This window comes from Dicentrarchus labrax, unplaced genomic scaffold (assembly GCF_905237075.1).
Source record: "Dicentrarchus labrax unplaced genomic scaffold, dlabrax2021, whole genome shotgun sequence".
In the NCBI taxonomy this organism is placed as follows: domain Eukaryota; kingdom Metazoa; phylum Chordata; class Actinopteri; family Moronidae; genus Dicentrarchus; species Dicentrarchus labrax.
The window spans coordinates 18,155,217-18,171,646 of NW_026136710.1; the positions used below are offsets into that span (position 1 = coordinate 18,155,217).

Sequence of the window (16,430 nt, forward strand, 5' to 3'; positions counted from 1 at the left end):
ATTGTTATATCAGTGTTGCATGCTCAGAAGAATCCTCTTTCTATTCTGTTTCTCCTTCATCTTTTCTTTCTGTCTCAAATTTTTCTTCATCTCTTTCATTACAGGGTTCCTGAAGCCCCAGTGCTCGTTGGCTCCTCCAATGCAGCGAGGACGCTCAGGCGAGGCTTGTTCCTGTTTCAGTGGCATGTGTCACCTCCATCAGCGTCGCCTATCCTCAGGTAACACTGACTGTGTAAACAAACCTGGTGCTTCTTGGGTACTTGTCCTCATTCATTATTATTGTGTATTCTTAGCCAAGTAGGGGGTGGATGCATTCAAGGATGGTTCAACTGATGGATCAGTTGCAGGCTATAAAAATTAGTCATGAGAAGTGCACCTCATGACCTGATGCATTGAGACTGTCTAATCATCCAAAATAATATCTCATCTCATTGAATTTAGGCTGTTTTCAAGACATCAAAGGCAGATCAAAATGATTTCAGACACCAGTATGTAGTTATGTAGTTTTAGTTTAATTGGGTTCAATTGAGATAATTATGATGTGATGCATTATTTTTTAATGTTCTGTGTTTTAAAATAATTAACAATATTAATCTTTAAATGAAAAAAACCTTTCTAAACACATAGAGAAGCTTTTGTCAAGATCTTATTTGACTTTCTATGATTATTAGTTTCTTCATACATTGGAAAGTCTTGCTTGTTTCTGCCACAGAAACACACCACCGCCTCTGCTCAGAGGTGTGGCTGGAGCATTGTTTTTTTTAATGCTTAAAAGTATCTTTACACGTCGAGCCCCAGTGATGGACAAGTCAACAGAGGAGCTCTGAGGTTGGCCCCAGTCAGCCCTCCTCCCAGCACTCACAGGCAAGCAGGGTCTGACATTAGTGGATATTCTGAACTGAACCGTCTGCTGTGTGGCCAATGAATAGGGGACGGAGCTGTGCAGAACATGTGGCTCACGCTGATACATTTATCACTCCATCCCCAAGGCTCGCTCCTTCTGCAGTGTCAGTGCTGCGACCAGCTGAGCTGCCTGTCATGTGATGAGAGCATGACTCGTTTGGCAAGACAAGAGCAGCTGTTTGATTTTAAAGTTACAGAAGATAAATTTTCTATCTCTCAACTAGAATTCCTTAGTCCTAAGTAGAAGCACATTCAGTATGTTCATTGTTAGTTCTCAACTGATATCACTGAACAAAGCTTTACATATAAATAGAGAATATCTTAACATCTTATAATATATCTTGGCTAATACAACTCCCTAATAGAAACCAAGTGCTTTTCCTCTTTGTCTTGTTTTGAATTAGCTCAGGGTTTTGTCCATTTGTTCCATTTTGCGCAGCACTACAGATGAATCAGACTCCTTTCTGATTCACTTGATTTAATTCTTCCTTACTTGAAGTGCTCTTAGCTACATTAGTGGAATTTGCTGGGTGAAGTGGTTCATTGGATTAAAAAAGGTACAAGTAAATATCAAATGTTCTGGTAAATCAATCTTGCAGTGTTCATTACATTTTGTAATCTGTTTCAAACCAGGATAAAGTATTTAAAACACTTGTTGCATGTGCATTTCCTCTTTAAGACCGCTCGCACAACCAACAAAGAAATCAAGGTCCTGCATCATAAGTTGTAGATAAAAGCAAAAATGACAAAATCCGTTCAATCTTTCTTTTTTTGTTTAGTACAATCTAAATTTGATAAGCAATGAGATAATCCATGCTTGTTTCTTTCTTTTAAGTCAGTATCAAAACTGCCTTGAGGTCTTTCCATAATTGAAATCATTCCTTTATATCTGTGAATAGGCCGCAAAAAAAAGACACAATCAAATTTGCCAATATGATTAAACTGATCAAATCTATTTCTGCACACATGTTCTTGTCTCTTCTTAGTTTTCTGATTATAGTGGAAGATTTTCCCTCAAGAATGAGAAACACGACCGTCTTTAATGACCTTGAAAGAGGTCATTTAAAAGAAAAAGCAGAAATGTGAATGGGTTGTATAATGGTCAATCACATTTGATACCCACACAGTATAAACAGTTTTTGCTAATGTTGCCTGGTCGTTACGTGGACCATTCTGTAACTGGAAAGTAAAGAGTTCAAAACAGGACACTGATCTTGAAACTGCAGCAGGGACACAATTCCCATCTGCCCCAGAGGTCTCTCTCTTGGACATCTCAAGAGAAAAACCTACTTGCATGTTTGTCTAAGGTTTAGAAAGAAAGGTTTCTGTCCTACTGTTTCATCCTCTTAAAAGCAAACAGACAATGTAAAGCTAAATCTCTTATTTTTTATCTTTGCAAGATCATAGATTTTTATTTTTCCAGTGGAGGCAAGAAGAGAACCCACCACCCTCTCTTTCACAGGCAAATACTTTTTCATGGACAAGTTTCAGCATGATCGGTGAGGTGCAGTTTTTCCACCAACCTTACCACCCCCATCTTTGTGTACTTTTTTGCGGAGCTATCTTGATTGATTGCAACATTTTTTACTGTCACAGCCTGCAGTAAGGGTGGATATGTTTCCTGAACAATTAGGTTCATCTGGATTAGAAGTGTAGTCTTGCTGAACTATGTCAAAGGTTTTCCTTCTTTATGTTGTGGCTATTTTAAGACCCGTAGCACACTGGGATACAAGTTGCATTAGATTATTTTGTCTACCTCAGATTCAGGGGCAAATGGAGAGGAGAGGGGGAGTGAAAGTGTTGAAACAAGGTGGATTTTACTATCTTTTTGTTGTTGCTGTTCCACTACAGGAGATGTTAAACCAATTCAGTTGTGTGTTAAATTCTCCCTGAGCAGCCAAGAGCAGAGTGTACTTCTAGAGAAAGTGAAGTAACTGTTAAGTCATAGCAGCAGAGGTTGGACAGCCGCTCTGGAGTCTAAAGTTTATAGACCCTGTAATAATCATGGGTCTAATTATGGAACGTGTTACTATAAATCCACCAGTGTCCCCACACTGTGTGATTGTCCTCCAATCTCGACGTTCCAGCCGCCCGACTACGGCCACAATGACAAGCTGCTGTGGGAGGTGCGAGGCATGTAGCGGTGACCAAGCAGGAGGTTTCTGGGAAGGTTTGCGAGCCGTATTCAGCAGCGATCCGCTGAACTCCAGGCCGCACACTGATGTGGCCAGGCTCCGGTTTCAGTGGTTTTACATTGTTTGGGCTTTTAAAAAACAAACTCTTACTGGAAAGGGACTGTGAGAACCGTAGTGTTCGGGACTTCGCTTTTCCGCAGGGTCATTTCAAAAAAGCAATCATTTACTGTTTTTTATGAGAAAAAGAAGCCATGATGGGAAAAAGTTTTTTTTTTTTCTTTTTTGGAATTGTGGTGTATGAGGTGAGAGAGAGGGAAAGCATAAAAGAGAGACGGCATTGAAAACAGGGCTTTTTGAAAAGGCCCTCACAATGCAGGCCTTGTGCTGTGATTTGGTCTGTCCTCACCGAGCTGAGCAGAGGAATGGAAAAGATTATCCGCAGGAATGTCTGGGGTGCCCTCAAACGGAGCGGGCCGCGTGACTGGCCAATGGGAGTGAGGCCTGCAGAGCGGCGGGCTAATTTTTTCCTGATGAACTCAGCCGCCTGCTCCACAATGCAGTCTGATTGCCAGGGCTGAACCCACATATGGTCTGTGTTTGGAGGGTCCAAATGACAGGACCAATTCTGCCTGCAGAGAAAAAGGGGGTGGGGGTGTTGGAAGTAGATGATTTTTACTGCGCCCCCCCGTTTTTTTAATTCATTAGCTTTGGATGTGGCTGAGTGGTGTGCCGGAAACGCACCAACATCAGGACTGTCCCGCCCTTTTTTTCTTGCTACCTGCTGAGATCAACCTACGAGGTGTACTGTTAGCTTTTGATTCATCACTCTGTATTGATAATGTTTTGTTCAACTCACATAATGTCCAAAGCCAAGCCACATTAGTGCTGCAGCAGTCCCACTTCATTACAGTGCCTATGAATTATCTCACTGCCTCACAAATCCTGCCAATTAATTTGGAACCCATTTACTATTCAGAGTATTTGGAAAGAGGCTCCGTTGCTCCTCCACGATCGGGCCAGAGTAAACTACAGGGAAATGCAAGTGACACAGCTCCAGCTCTGTGATAGGAATGTGTGTGTACGCGCTCATTGTTTTTCTGTGTGGTGCTTTTTAGCATCAGCGTGGTAGTAAAAAGCCATGTGGTGGGCCTCTGGAGAGAGGCAGCATGTGTTTGTAGACCTTGTGGTCACACAGCAGGGTTTGAGAGTAGAGGTTGGAGTGGGGAGACGAAGGAGGCTAAAGAGGGAGGTTGAGGGGAGGGGTGGCGTGGAGTTAAAGTGGCTCCCGGCTCCTCATATTTCCCATCGCAGGGTCCTGCTGAGGTGAGGAGGGTCACAGAGAGGGAGCTCGTTAGCCTCAGTATGCTCCGTGCTCCATGCGCTCTAATTGGCTGGCCGGAGTCAGCGCTCTCTCCCTGGCTGCTTCCTATTAGGTCAGGAGCCAAAGGGGTCGGAGGACGCCAAGCTGCCGATTATGGGCCCTGGCCCCCCATTCATGCAGGATGCACAGGTTATTTTTAATACACAAACTCCAACTATCCAGACTCATCTTAAGCAGTAACCAGCTAATCTCTGCTTTTTTTCAGTGACAGGGTATTTACTTGAGGCCAGAGGACTGGGGTTTGTCATAACTGAGATAAGAACTGCCAAACTGTTTAGTTAATTGGGTGTTTTAACTTATATTAAACTTATCAAATACTGTGAGATATATTGGCTGTGGTTGCCAAGATATACAAACGCCTCATGCTCTTTAAAATGAAAAGGCTTTATTCATTTGTTGTAAAAAAAAATAAAAATGAATTGGGGTGGGAAGCAGAAATGTAACCAAGGGAAGTGAGGAGGATATTTTAATGCATGCCCTTGTCCCTTTATATTTAAACATAAGAACAACAGTAACATGCTAAAATCCAGCCTGATTAGTATCTGTCCCTATTCTGTTCACATAATAGGGAGCGTCATTGTTGAGAAATCTGTCATCTACTTGAAAACAAATTTGTTGCAGTGTATTTACAAAACATCAAGCTTGATGTTAAATTGCAGCTGTTAATAAAAAAAGAGAAGAATATGGCTTCTGTCACTTACTACATTTTGAAGAAATGTACTTTAGTTTTAGTTAATTTATTGCAGAACCAGTGAGCTATAATTGCAAAAGCCAAAGTACAATAAAAGCTTAAAAGACAATTCAACCTCCATGAATTTGTATGATACCTGCCATACAATGCATTGTAAAGTCAATATTGCGAATGTTTTAACAAACTGTTGCTTGTTAAACATCCAGTAGACCTGGAACAACATTAACATTCAATTGCAATTGTTTTTTTGGCCACATTACAAATGTAAGTCCCATATTTACTTATATACACTACTCACAAAAAGTTAGGGATATTCGGCTTTTAACACCGGAGTGAAATTTCTTTTTTTTTGTTTTTTGTTTGTGTGTGTGTGTGTGTGTGTGTGTGTGTGTGTATATATATATAGAATGTACATAAACAAAATTGCGAATGCACCATTACCTTTCCAGGTGATCTTAATTTGACCTAGACGTCAAGTTAACTATGACATTAATGACATTCGATTAATCTCGATTAAATATTTTAATCGTTTGACAGCACTAATTTGGTCTATGTTCATCTCCTAGTTGCTAACTTGGACTTTCTGCCATTTGGTGCTGGGATGATAGTGTACAGAGAGCTTAGCAGAGCTTTTCAGCTGAAAACATCCTTCTGGTGAATCAAAACAAGGTTCATGAGAGCGGTGAGACCACAACAGTAAAGTTACGGGATATAAAACCAAAACAATGAGCGGAAAGATGCCAAAATGTCCCGTAGAGCTAAAGGTAACAGTTTGTCACTAAGAGCCCCACCTTTCACATTAAACGTAGTCAACTGATCCATTTTTAATATGAAAATATTGATTAGTGAAGCTTTAAGGACTGATAGACTTTGAACGGTTGGCACAGTTTATTTCTTGATTTGTCTGATAAGAAGACATTTACTCTATCTTCAAATTATGTTCTTTTTTTGTGTATTTGTGCTGCTCTGTAACTACTAATCATTTTATCTAATAGGGGAGTCACTGAATATTCATACCTGTCCATCATGTCTGCTGATGGGATTCCCCAAAGTAACATGGCCCCTGGTGGCTAGCTGCCATGGCAGCAGCAGCTAGGATGCATCTGCAGAGATGGAGGTCTCCATGCTGGCACAGAGTGACGGCAGCCATCCACGGCGGGTCACTAGAAATCAGAGCGACTAAGCCTTTGATAACTCTCTGAGCCTATAATCCCCCAGCAGCACCATCAGAGTGAAATGCTATCTCATTGTTACAGTTCAAACTCAGCGGAGAGAGAGGTGAGGAGGCAGCCAGGGACACGGGGGGTGGTGGGGCAGACAGGAAGTGGTCGTGCCTCTGCTACTGCATGATTGTCATCTCCATAGTGTAGTTGAGGGTGGTAGAGTTATGGGTTGAGAGATGAACTTGAATTTAAATTGAGCTCAAATTCTCAAAGGCTATCATTATCATGGTAGTGCAAAAGAAACAACATTTAAATTTGAATTATCAGGAGTACAGCATATTTTAATGCCTAATGAATATTTGAGCTGAATACAAATTTATCCATTGTTACTTCTCCTTTTAAAATCAGAGAGAGTGTTCTTTGTATTCTTTGAAGCTGAAAACACTTGTTTTTGTTTTTTGTCGCATCCCTAGTTATATTTAACTTGTCAATAATGTATTCTCTCAGAGGCAGTTTACGCAGATGAGGTGAAATTTCCCTCTGCCACAGATTCCAGCTCTCCTCGGAGTTGATCCTGACCCGTTGAGTGAGGTTTACATTGCACTGTGTGAGGCTTTGCAACTGGAAAAAAAAAGGAAACCCCCCCCCAAAACCCTGAATTTTTTATTAACATCAATTAAACATGAATAAGCAAATTCTCATTCTTCAGGCCCCATGTTGCCTAACACAGAACAGTATGTTAATCACAGTAAAGCACATTGGGTATGCCGCTAAAATATATGGGCAAATTAACAAATGGCATTAATACAAATGAATATGTACGTCTTAACCCAGATACCTCAGTCCTGATTCTACCTCTGCTATGGCCAGCTGATAGATCATACACTGCAGTGTTGCTCCCGCTTTTCCTGCAGGCTTAAGCCTGATCCTGACTGCCATGTTTATATCCGTAAGTGTGGAGGGGCACTGGCCTCCTCTAACCGCAGATGAACTTTTGGAGGATTGGGATATGAAAGAATTGCATGTGTGTCACATTTGCAAAAGGAACGGTTCGACTGGCTCATGACACACTGCACTCCACTGTGCAAACAAACAGTGGGAAATGTGTTCCTTGTGTTCAGAGAAATACACGGCAGGCAGCAATAAATCATGAAAACTAAAATGGAGAAAAACATTATTTACTCTCAATAAAGAAAAGAAACTGTGGCGTGATGGATGGACATGATGAGAAATGAGAGTGCAAAGTAACGTGATTTTCACTAAAATGATGGAGAAGGCAAAAGGTTTGCACTGAACATCTGGATCAGCTAACAGCAGAAAGACCAGATATTTGGACAAGGCCAGACCAAAGGAAGACGCCAATTTCTGTGATTTATTTATCGAGTCTTATTTTCTTTCGGAACCATGCGTTTTCTGGTTGTTATGCTTTGCTTGCAACATCCTACGCTGCTTTGGTAACAATGAAGAACAACAACACAAGAATGCAGGAGTATTTCTCTTGGCCTTAGTAACTTGTAATGTCAATGTTGCAGTTTTGACATTGGGTCACAGTGTTTGATTACGTGGCATTAGACTTTGTTTTCCTTTTTATTATGTTATCACCCTCTAAAGCGTAATGCGATTCACCAAAACAGCAGAGTTTCTACATGTCCATCTCAGTCCACTTCGTGTTTGTTCAGTGGCCTGTGTGTTAAATAGGTAGTGAGGGAGCTCAGGTGTCCTTTTAGAGTGGACTGGGAGCCTGATGCTGTCAGCGGCGGCTCCGGCTGTTCCTCCTCTCACTATGGTCAGTTGCCTCTGTCCTCGTCGATGGGAATTTGAAGGGCAACGGCAGCTACAGATCATGCGACTATGTGCCTTCCCCCCACCCGCCCCTGGAGAAGGAGAAATGGGGGGGGGAGAGAGAGTGTGACAGCCAGACAGTTTGAGGGGGGAGAGAGAGGGGTGAGGAGTTAGCAGAGGAGAGAGGGCTTTCTGTATTTTGATGCTAAAGTGATTCGACACGCTTGGCATTATAGCCAGCCTGGCGATCGGGGGGAGGTAGGGGTAGCGCAACCGAGCGCTTGATCCGAATGTCACTGAAGCCGATCTCATGAAGTGGAAGGTCAGAAACGTAGCACCTGCCACCCCAGCCTGCACGGGCTCCGCCCTTGCGCTCCCGCAAAGGGCAAACCAGGAATTGAGGGGTGTAGGGTGAAGGACAACAGGTCAAAGAGGTCTGCGGAAGATGTGCGCATGAGTAGGGGGGGCAGGGCGAAGCCCTGACCTCCCAATGTCACATGTCTCTGCTGCACAGCAACAGGCCCACCCGAGTGTGCTAATGCAGGCCGGTACATGCTGGGATGTGAGAGGTGGAAGTGGGGGAGAAGTGTTTGCAACTCCCACGTGCTTTCTCCTTAGAGAGACGCTTCTTGAGGTGCATGGAGAAAGAGGGGGGAGTGATGGTAATGCAGCGGCTAATGGAAATATCTTGTCGGGACTCGGTGTTGGTCTGAGAAGCTGGCGGCCCTGGAGGAGCACACTGTGGACGCTGTGGCGACACTAAAGCTTTAGCCCCTGTTTTACCAAACAAACAGGACAACAACTGAGAGGCAGGAAGTCTCGAAGTCTAAGTGAGGACCATAATAGTTGTTTTTGGTAGGAGCAAAATCAGTTTATCACCCCTTGGGTCTTAATGTCATTGTTTTGGTCATCTTTGCTAGTGGTTATCATCATTGTACTCACCAGAGTAATTGTTTACATCACTACAACAAAACGCACTAAGACGACCATGCATGTTGTTAAAAAAAGCCAGTAGTTTAGTCAGATTATCCAAGCCACTTAGTTTAGAGGTGATAATCCCCTATTGTACAAGAAATCTGTGCATGCACAACTGTGTGAAATTTAAATTCTTAAAACAGTTTGGGTAATACAACACAGAATCTAATAAAAACAAGACAGAGGCTGTAAGAAACTGGACTCATCCTTTCACCCAGCCATAACTCTTGCCCTCCCTCCATGGGCTCTGGGCGCAGAGAGACCTGGGGCACTGGCGGGGGAACTGTTGCAGAAAGTTGACCTTTTAGTGTCTGCCCATACAGGCGGCACAGTCAATGGGACTGTTTGATAGAGTAGAGGCTGTATGAAAGAGCGCTCCAAACGCCACGGGGGCATCATGTCCACAAGTCCATTACAGTCACCGCCATTGAGCTAATTGACTAACGTGGCTGTGCAGCTGTGGTGCCATGACTTTGAAATGAGGAAGGGGAAAGAGATGGGAATATCCAGAGAGGGCGATGGAGACAGTGAGAGACTGCAGAGGAGGGGAAGGGGAGCAAAGTCAGATGGCTCAGCACTGACATATCTCTAGACTGTTTTGGTTGTGTGGTTCAGTTAGCCAGACCTTTATGAATCATGCTGATAAGATTTCCTGGTTCACAAACCAATGAGGTGACTAGAGGGGCAGCATGATGTGAAATAAAAAGATAAAAACAAGTACTTTAAACATAAAAGGCCAAGCAGAGGAGGACCCAGTACCATGTGCTGACTGGTAGTTAATTTAGAGGATTGCTGAAGGATCAGTTGACTAGCTGATGAACAAAATCATGTTATTATTATTATTATTATTATTATTATTTGCCCATTGTCGCTCCTCAAATCAACTATTTGCTGCAAAACAAAACAAGACAAAACAAGCTATTTGAAGACATCACCTTGAGCTCAGCCTCTAGCTAAAATTTTTCACTGTTTTTTGACATTTTATGTGTGTCCTCGTTGTGTCTTACCCACTCTCACACTCTCACCTGCCTTTGCTCGCTTTATCCCACGAGGCAGCAGGAGGCTCGTCCAGGAAGGAGTTAATCATTTACGTGACAGTTTTGCACTAATGTTATGAAACCATCTAGAGGACCTGGAACATTTAGTCCCTAACTGTTAATGCCCGTCAAGTAAAGATCCCCTCTCACCCGCGGAGACAACGGCATCAGGACAAGCGCTTAATGCCTGAAAGAAAAGCCGCCACGGGCCTAATGCCTCTGCGTTCGCTTTTTGCAGGAGCAATCTGTGCATGCTTGTGTGTGTGTGTGTGTGTGTGTGTGTGTGTGTGTGTGTGTGTGTGTGTGTGTGTGTGTGTGTGTGTGTGTGTGTGTGTGTGTGTGTGTGTGTGTGTGTGTGTGTGTGTGTGTGCGATTGTGTGTGTGTGCGATTGTGTCATTGTGCTCAAGTGTGCGCGTATGCATTCATCTGTGGATGTAAGTGTACTGCATTTAAAAGGGCTGCATGCTTCTTCACCTCTGTCCTGCCAGCTGTGTTTGATAGCATTTTAGATTTAGCATGTATCACCAAGGTGAGATATTAGGAAACGCTGACCGCCCCCCCCCACCCAAAATAACGTGTGTTTGGCTTCTGGCGCTGTGATTTGTTTTGCACACTCCTATGTGAAGAGTTTGTGAGGGTGTGATTTTATAGAACATCTATGTCAAAGGCAAAAACGAGATGCAGCAGCTGCCTGTAACCCAAGCTGATTATGAGCATGTATTTGTGTTTATTTAACACCCTCCCTGCCATCTGCTCCGTGTATTGTGATACACAGGCGAGGCACGTGTGTATGAGCCTGATGATTACACAACAGCCTGGGCTAGTTTTGTGGTGGCAGCGTCTCACCCGACACCAAACGCGCCGCCAGTTCCATTATTCAGGCTTTGCTCAGTGGCAGGACGCGTGAATTGAAATGCGGCAGGCAAGACAGACAGTATCAAGTGCCAAATACACATGTATAAACAGAGAGACACAGCGATGCTCCATACACATCATATTTGCCGTTGTTGTGTTTATGTACGAGGGGGACAGTGTATGTTGGCATCATTATGCTTATTACAAGAAGAGATCGCTGCATTGGTTTGCCCTCCATCTGCCTGCCAAAGGTCAGAGGGTTTAAAGGAGCATTTAGAGCTTATGGAAAAACAAACAAGTCTATTATCACTGATTGCACCTTTCTGTTAGGTCATAATTAAGCATTTGTTGATTTTACCTCTCGCTACCTGCACGCATTATCATTATTCGTAAACCAAACGCATTTAGTATGTGGGAGTGCTAAAAAGTAATGGCCAAGCACAGCGGCGCTATAAGTTACATAATGATTGTAACCTGAAAAGTACCCTTTTCACCGAGCAGTGTGCTAAAAAGACAGTATTTATAACACAGCTTTACAGCTCTTTGTTATCTGACTGCATGAGTTATCACTTAAGATGTTGATACTATCTGAAGAAGAGGGATGAGAAGTTGACTTTGGCCTGCTTTAATGGCTAGGAAAATGTCTGATTGATCTTTTTATCTCTCAGAACGTTACCTAATGTCTAAACCACAACGCCAGCGAGCAGTGTTTGAATTCAAAACAGAGATATAGATTTTCATAAAACCTTACACAACCTGTGGATATGCACTCCTCTTTTTTATGACGGTTATGTTGAAAACAAGATATCTGATATCTGACTGAAAATGTTTGACAGCATGATGGGCTGGACACTGGGCCCCAGTGATCATCTACCAGCTTGATCTCTTCCATCTCACTCTGCCTGTGACATGCAGTTAAAAGGAAGTAGTAGTTTTGTACTCTCTATGTGATTGGCTAAGGTCCCCTAGTCTCTGCAAGATAAAAGTCAGTTACATCAAAACAGTATTAGACATTACAGATCTGAAACGTGGTCCCATTGGCCATCACACATCCAAAAACATAATTCGACAGATGCCAGGATGGACAGCGCAATAGTAACATGTCAGGACAAGCAGGACAACATAATGTCTACGTTTTTAAAGTTCTGTTGCAATCAACTGTCAATGAAGCGAGTGACATGAAAGCAGGGCCCGAAACATCTCAGCACACCAAGAAGTGTACAGAATGCCAAATAGATTTCAGGTCTGGATGACATTAACAACAGCGGGGGAGTTTTCACACACTCTGCCATATCAAATATTGAAAGATTCCAAGGAAAAAAAAATCACATACAAGAGCATGCAGCGAGGCAGAGCAACCTCGGGATTACTGGCAAAACAGATTTTGCTGAATAAACAGGGAAAACCAAGTCCCAACATGGACAACAGAGCCGTTTCAACTCAACACATGAGAAAGAGCTGTCGGGGGCTGTTGGTGGTGTAGTAAGAGAAAGAGGCTCTTCTTTATTTAGGATCTTTGTCAAAATATTCTTCAAAGGCGCAATAAATGTGGAGCAGTGGCTTCAGGAGGAGAAGGTCTACATGAAAGTGACTGTAAACAACATCTCTCATGTTTTCTCCTCACCAGAGGCATATGCTGACACTAATAAATCCTTCAAGATGTTGTAGCCACCACTTCATACTGTACATCAGACTACACTTAGAGTTGGAAGGAAGGAAGCTGCATGCATCACTCAGAGTATGTCTGAGGAGGGTGGACGACTTCTGTCCAGTCTCATTAATTAATGTGGATGTCAGTTTGTTAGCCAAGGAAGTGCGTCTTTTTAATTTAATTTTTTGATTTAGTATTCCTTGCAAATTAGTTAAACACCATTTTTATTGACAGATATACTTCACATTTGCTGCTCCTGCCCTCTTCAGGCATGGTGGGTATACATGTGTTACGTATCAACCCTGTACCTGTGTACAGGATAAGATGGTGCAAGTTTGTAGTTCCTCTGCGTGTTTACTTCCATGTTCTATATTACAAGTCCCTCAGCGCAACAAACCAGGAAGACAAAGGGCCCTGCCTTCCTGTTTGTGTGCTGCCGGGAAGTCGAGGGGAAGGCATGCCTAAGAAATGAGCGGAAATTAGAATCACAGTCTGTCAGCGCGAACGCACAAACCACCAATCCTACATGACAAGACTGTTAGACAGTATTTTATTTATCTTCTCTCACACTCTCGATAGAGCACATCCTAATGTTTTCACATCTCCAAATGTCACTTCTGCAATGTCTAGAGTGTTTGATATTCCTCCATGGTTTTTCCCTCATTACACTGAATTGCAGAGCAATCTCTGTTTAACTAATAGGCCGGACAGCTGCTAATGATGCATCAATTCAACTTGCCTCTCCTCTTGCTCCGTCTTTTTTTTCTTTGGTTATATTTCCATGAAACTGTTTTAGATCTCTGTTCTAGATTTTTTCAAAATAAAATATGAATTAGTGCATTTCCATCAACTACATTTTATTTGAACAGAGGATGGTAATCACAGTATACACCTTAATGACATAGTGGCATGACCTTCACCAGATGTGAATATATTGAAGAGGACCTAACGAGATTATAGAACAGTAGTAATGCTGACACATCTTGGCTGCTGCCCACCTAAGATGGCATGCAGTATTATGGCTTTTTATCAGATTTCTGGCATTTCCACAATGGCAGGGATTTAAATTTAAATTGTGCATATAAAGAGGTGTATAGAAGCATACGTTCCATGTCAACTCAACTCCCCATCCTCCCTTTCCCTTCCCTATTGCTCTTTGACTTTCTCTGTCTCTGGCTCTCTTCCTCTTTTTCTCTATGCGACTAGTCCTGAATCATGTTCCAGGCGGATGTACTTCTCGGGCCAACTAGGCCAATAGATACGGTCTACGTGATTGATCCTTCTGCCTGTCTTGTTTACACTGTGTGCGCTCGCCTGTGCCCAAAGGAGACGTTGACCTTTCACACAAGGGGCAACCCACCCTCTTTATCTCGCATCATTGTGCAGCTGAAGAGTCAATCGGAGCCGATCGTGTGGGAAGGTTTCGCTGAGGACAGCGGGAGAAAAAGGGATGTTTTCCTCTGATGTTCACGTCCATATAGTTTCATCGCCCCTGGCGGAGGGCTTATTTATTGAAGCAGCCGTGTGTGGGAGACAGAGGCGGCGTTGTGCAGCCACCGTCTCATGAATCAACTGCTCCGGTGATCTTGTGACCCACTGCTCCCCCCGGTCAACTCTGCAGTTCAAAGGTTATTTCTGAAGCTTGTCTCTAATCTGCACTTCAACATCATAGAGGAAAGGTGTAAATTGGCCCTCTGTTGGCGGTAGGCTTGACATGCAGGTCCCGGGGTTGTGTTTTCTGCTTGTTATTTGTAAATCTAATTTGATACTCTGAATGTAAAAATCCTCAGCACTTCCCTTTGCAGCTGTCTCACCCTTTTACTCACTGGTGTTAAATGCTAAAACAAGCTGTCGTGTTGTGATTTATTGTCTGATTCCAGCTTCTGGAAGCTTGTGATAATTTACAGTCTAAACAAGTAATCAGTAGAAATCTTTGTTAGTTGCAGTTGTTATCTGTAGATACAGCCTGAAGTCTTTTTTGCTTCGTGTCCATTTTTCCCCCAGTTAAGTTCATTATGGGTTGTGTATTGGGCCAGGGGTGCTGTCAAAACACCTCTGAGCAAACAGCAGTTCCATGACAGAACAGATCCAGTGTTTTAACTGATGGATAACTGCAGCTGCTGCTAACACGCCGCTTTCTCTGCACGACCAGTGTAGAAAAAGCGTTAATCTCTTTTATCATGTGATGCCTCCTTCACTATTCTGTCCACCCTCTGAGGATAACAACCATTTGACCTGCTGACCCCTGGCAGCCTGTCCTGTTTACCCACCAGTGCTAAACCTACCTTCTATAATGCACTTTTGTGCTTGACTTATTATACCACAAGGATGACTTTGGATCTTGTTTGCTTTGCTGTCAAGCGGGAGAGTTGTGAAAGGAGTTGACCTCCCGCCCGTGGCCTGTCCATTAGCATACTTGTTCAACTATGTTTTCCTTCTTTTCTACCATCCTCCATCATTCTGTTCCTCTTCTCTTTTTTTTTTTTCTCCCAGCGCTATCCCTGAGGTGTGGGGGAAATGGAAAGAGGAAGTGGAGCACAAAAAAATAAAAAGGGAAGGAGCTGTGATATTCTACAGGGGATTGTGGGAACCCACTGATAAAGGCTTGCATCTTAATCCATCCTAAGGCCTGTCTTACGGTGTACTATGAGCTTTTATGTGATCATTAAGACTGTGTGCTCGCATGCATGTCCACGTGCACACTTTAGGTATGTGTGTGTGTACGTGGGCTTGCGTATTTGATATGTTAATGTTTTCTTTTCGAGCAATCACTGATGCAGTTGTTCAGTCCTTTGAATCTTGTGTTTCAAGGCTCTTAGAGATCTTCAAATATCTTCAGTAGAAACACAACACACCTCTTCACTTTGACAACAAGGCAACACTACTACACAGTGAGTGCGTAACGACTTGTTTTATGGCTCGTAAGTGTATTGAAAGCACTAATTAATGCGCCGCAATTCTCCCTCTAATGCAGTGCACTAGGTAGGGATCTCTCCCTCTCTCTCTGAGCTTATGCCTTCAGCTCCCTCGCTCCTCCTTGAGCTTTAGTGGAATTTGGCTGATGTGCGCCGAGGGGAGGAGAGGAGGGAGGTGCTCATCTTGTTTCAGTGCTTTATGAGTCTGACGTGTACGTCTGTAATTGCGGTTATGGGTGATTAAACTCCCGATGCCCCTCAGGATCCACAGCCAGCTATCAGTCAGCGTCAGTCCGAGACGCACAGCGCTACCTTCCGAGCTCAGATTGGCCCACCCGAGTGCCTGTCCCCCACATGATGGTGCTGCATGTTGCACTGTAGCATATTAATAATCAGTGAGTCTGTTTAAGATTTTTAATTAAATCCATTCATCTGAGAAATATCAGAAAATTAGAACAAATGCCTGTTGCACTTTCAAGAATCTGAGGTGTGTTGTCTTGTTGTCTGATCTACAGTAAAAAAGAATCACTGCGTCCACATTCTGGATTGTCTGGAAAAATTATTATATGTGGTTTTTTTGTACTTTTCACAAAGCAAGCAATTTTAAGACATCACCTTGGGCTCTGGGAGCTTGAAATATTTCTCTTTTTCTTTGTCTGTCCGTCAAGTAATTGTTTCAGCACTATTCCATAACGTCCTCCATGGCATTTTGTTTCAGATGCTTATTTATAGGAAGCAAATGAGGGGGAAATCATGTTTATTATTTAAGTCTAAATGTGTTTATTGTGTGTGGGTGGATGGAGGTGGGTAATGGAATGAAGAATCCGTTGATCATTTCATGGTATCTGTATGTTTATGCATTCATGCCTGTGCGCAATGTGCTTTCATGCGCGGCGTCCTATCTGTATGGTGGATTTGCATGTGTGTTTTGAATTCTATTT

At 43.0% G+C, this 16,430-nt stretch overlaps 1 protein-coding gene across 2 annotated transcripts in view; it reads left to right on the plus strand.

Moving 5' to 3' along the window:
* The window catches only part of rxraa (retinoid X receptor, alpha a), a 104,192-nt gene that overhangs the window by 28,588 nt on the left and 59,174 nt on the right, over nucleotides 1-16,430 (plus strand). For both annotated transcript variants that reach the window (XM_051412145.1, XM_051412146.1), the window contains exon 2: nucleotides 105-218. In XM_051412145.1, coding sequence (XP_051268105.1) covers nucleotides 105-218 — 114 coding nt within the window. The remainder of the gene's footprint in view (nucleotides 1-104; nucleotides 219-16,430) is intronic.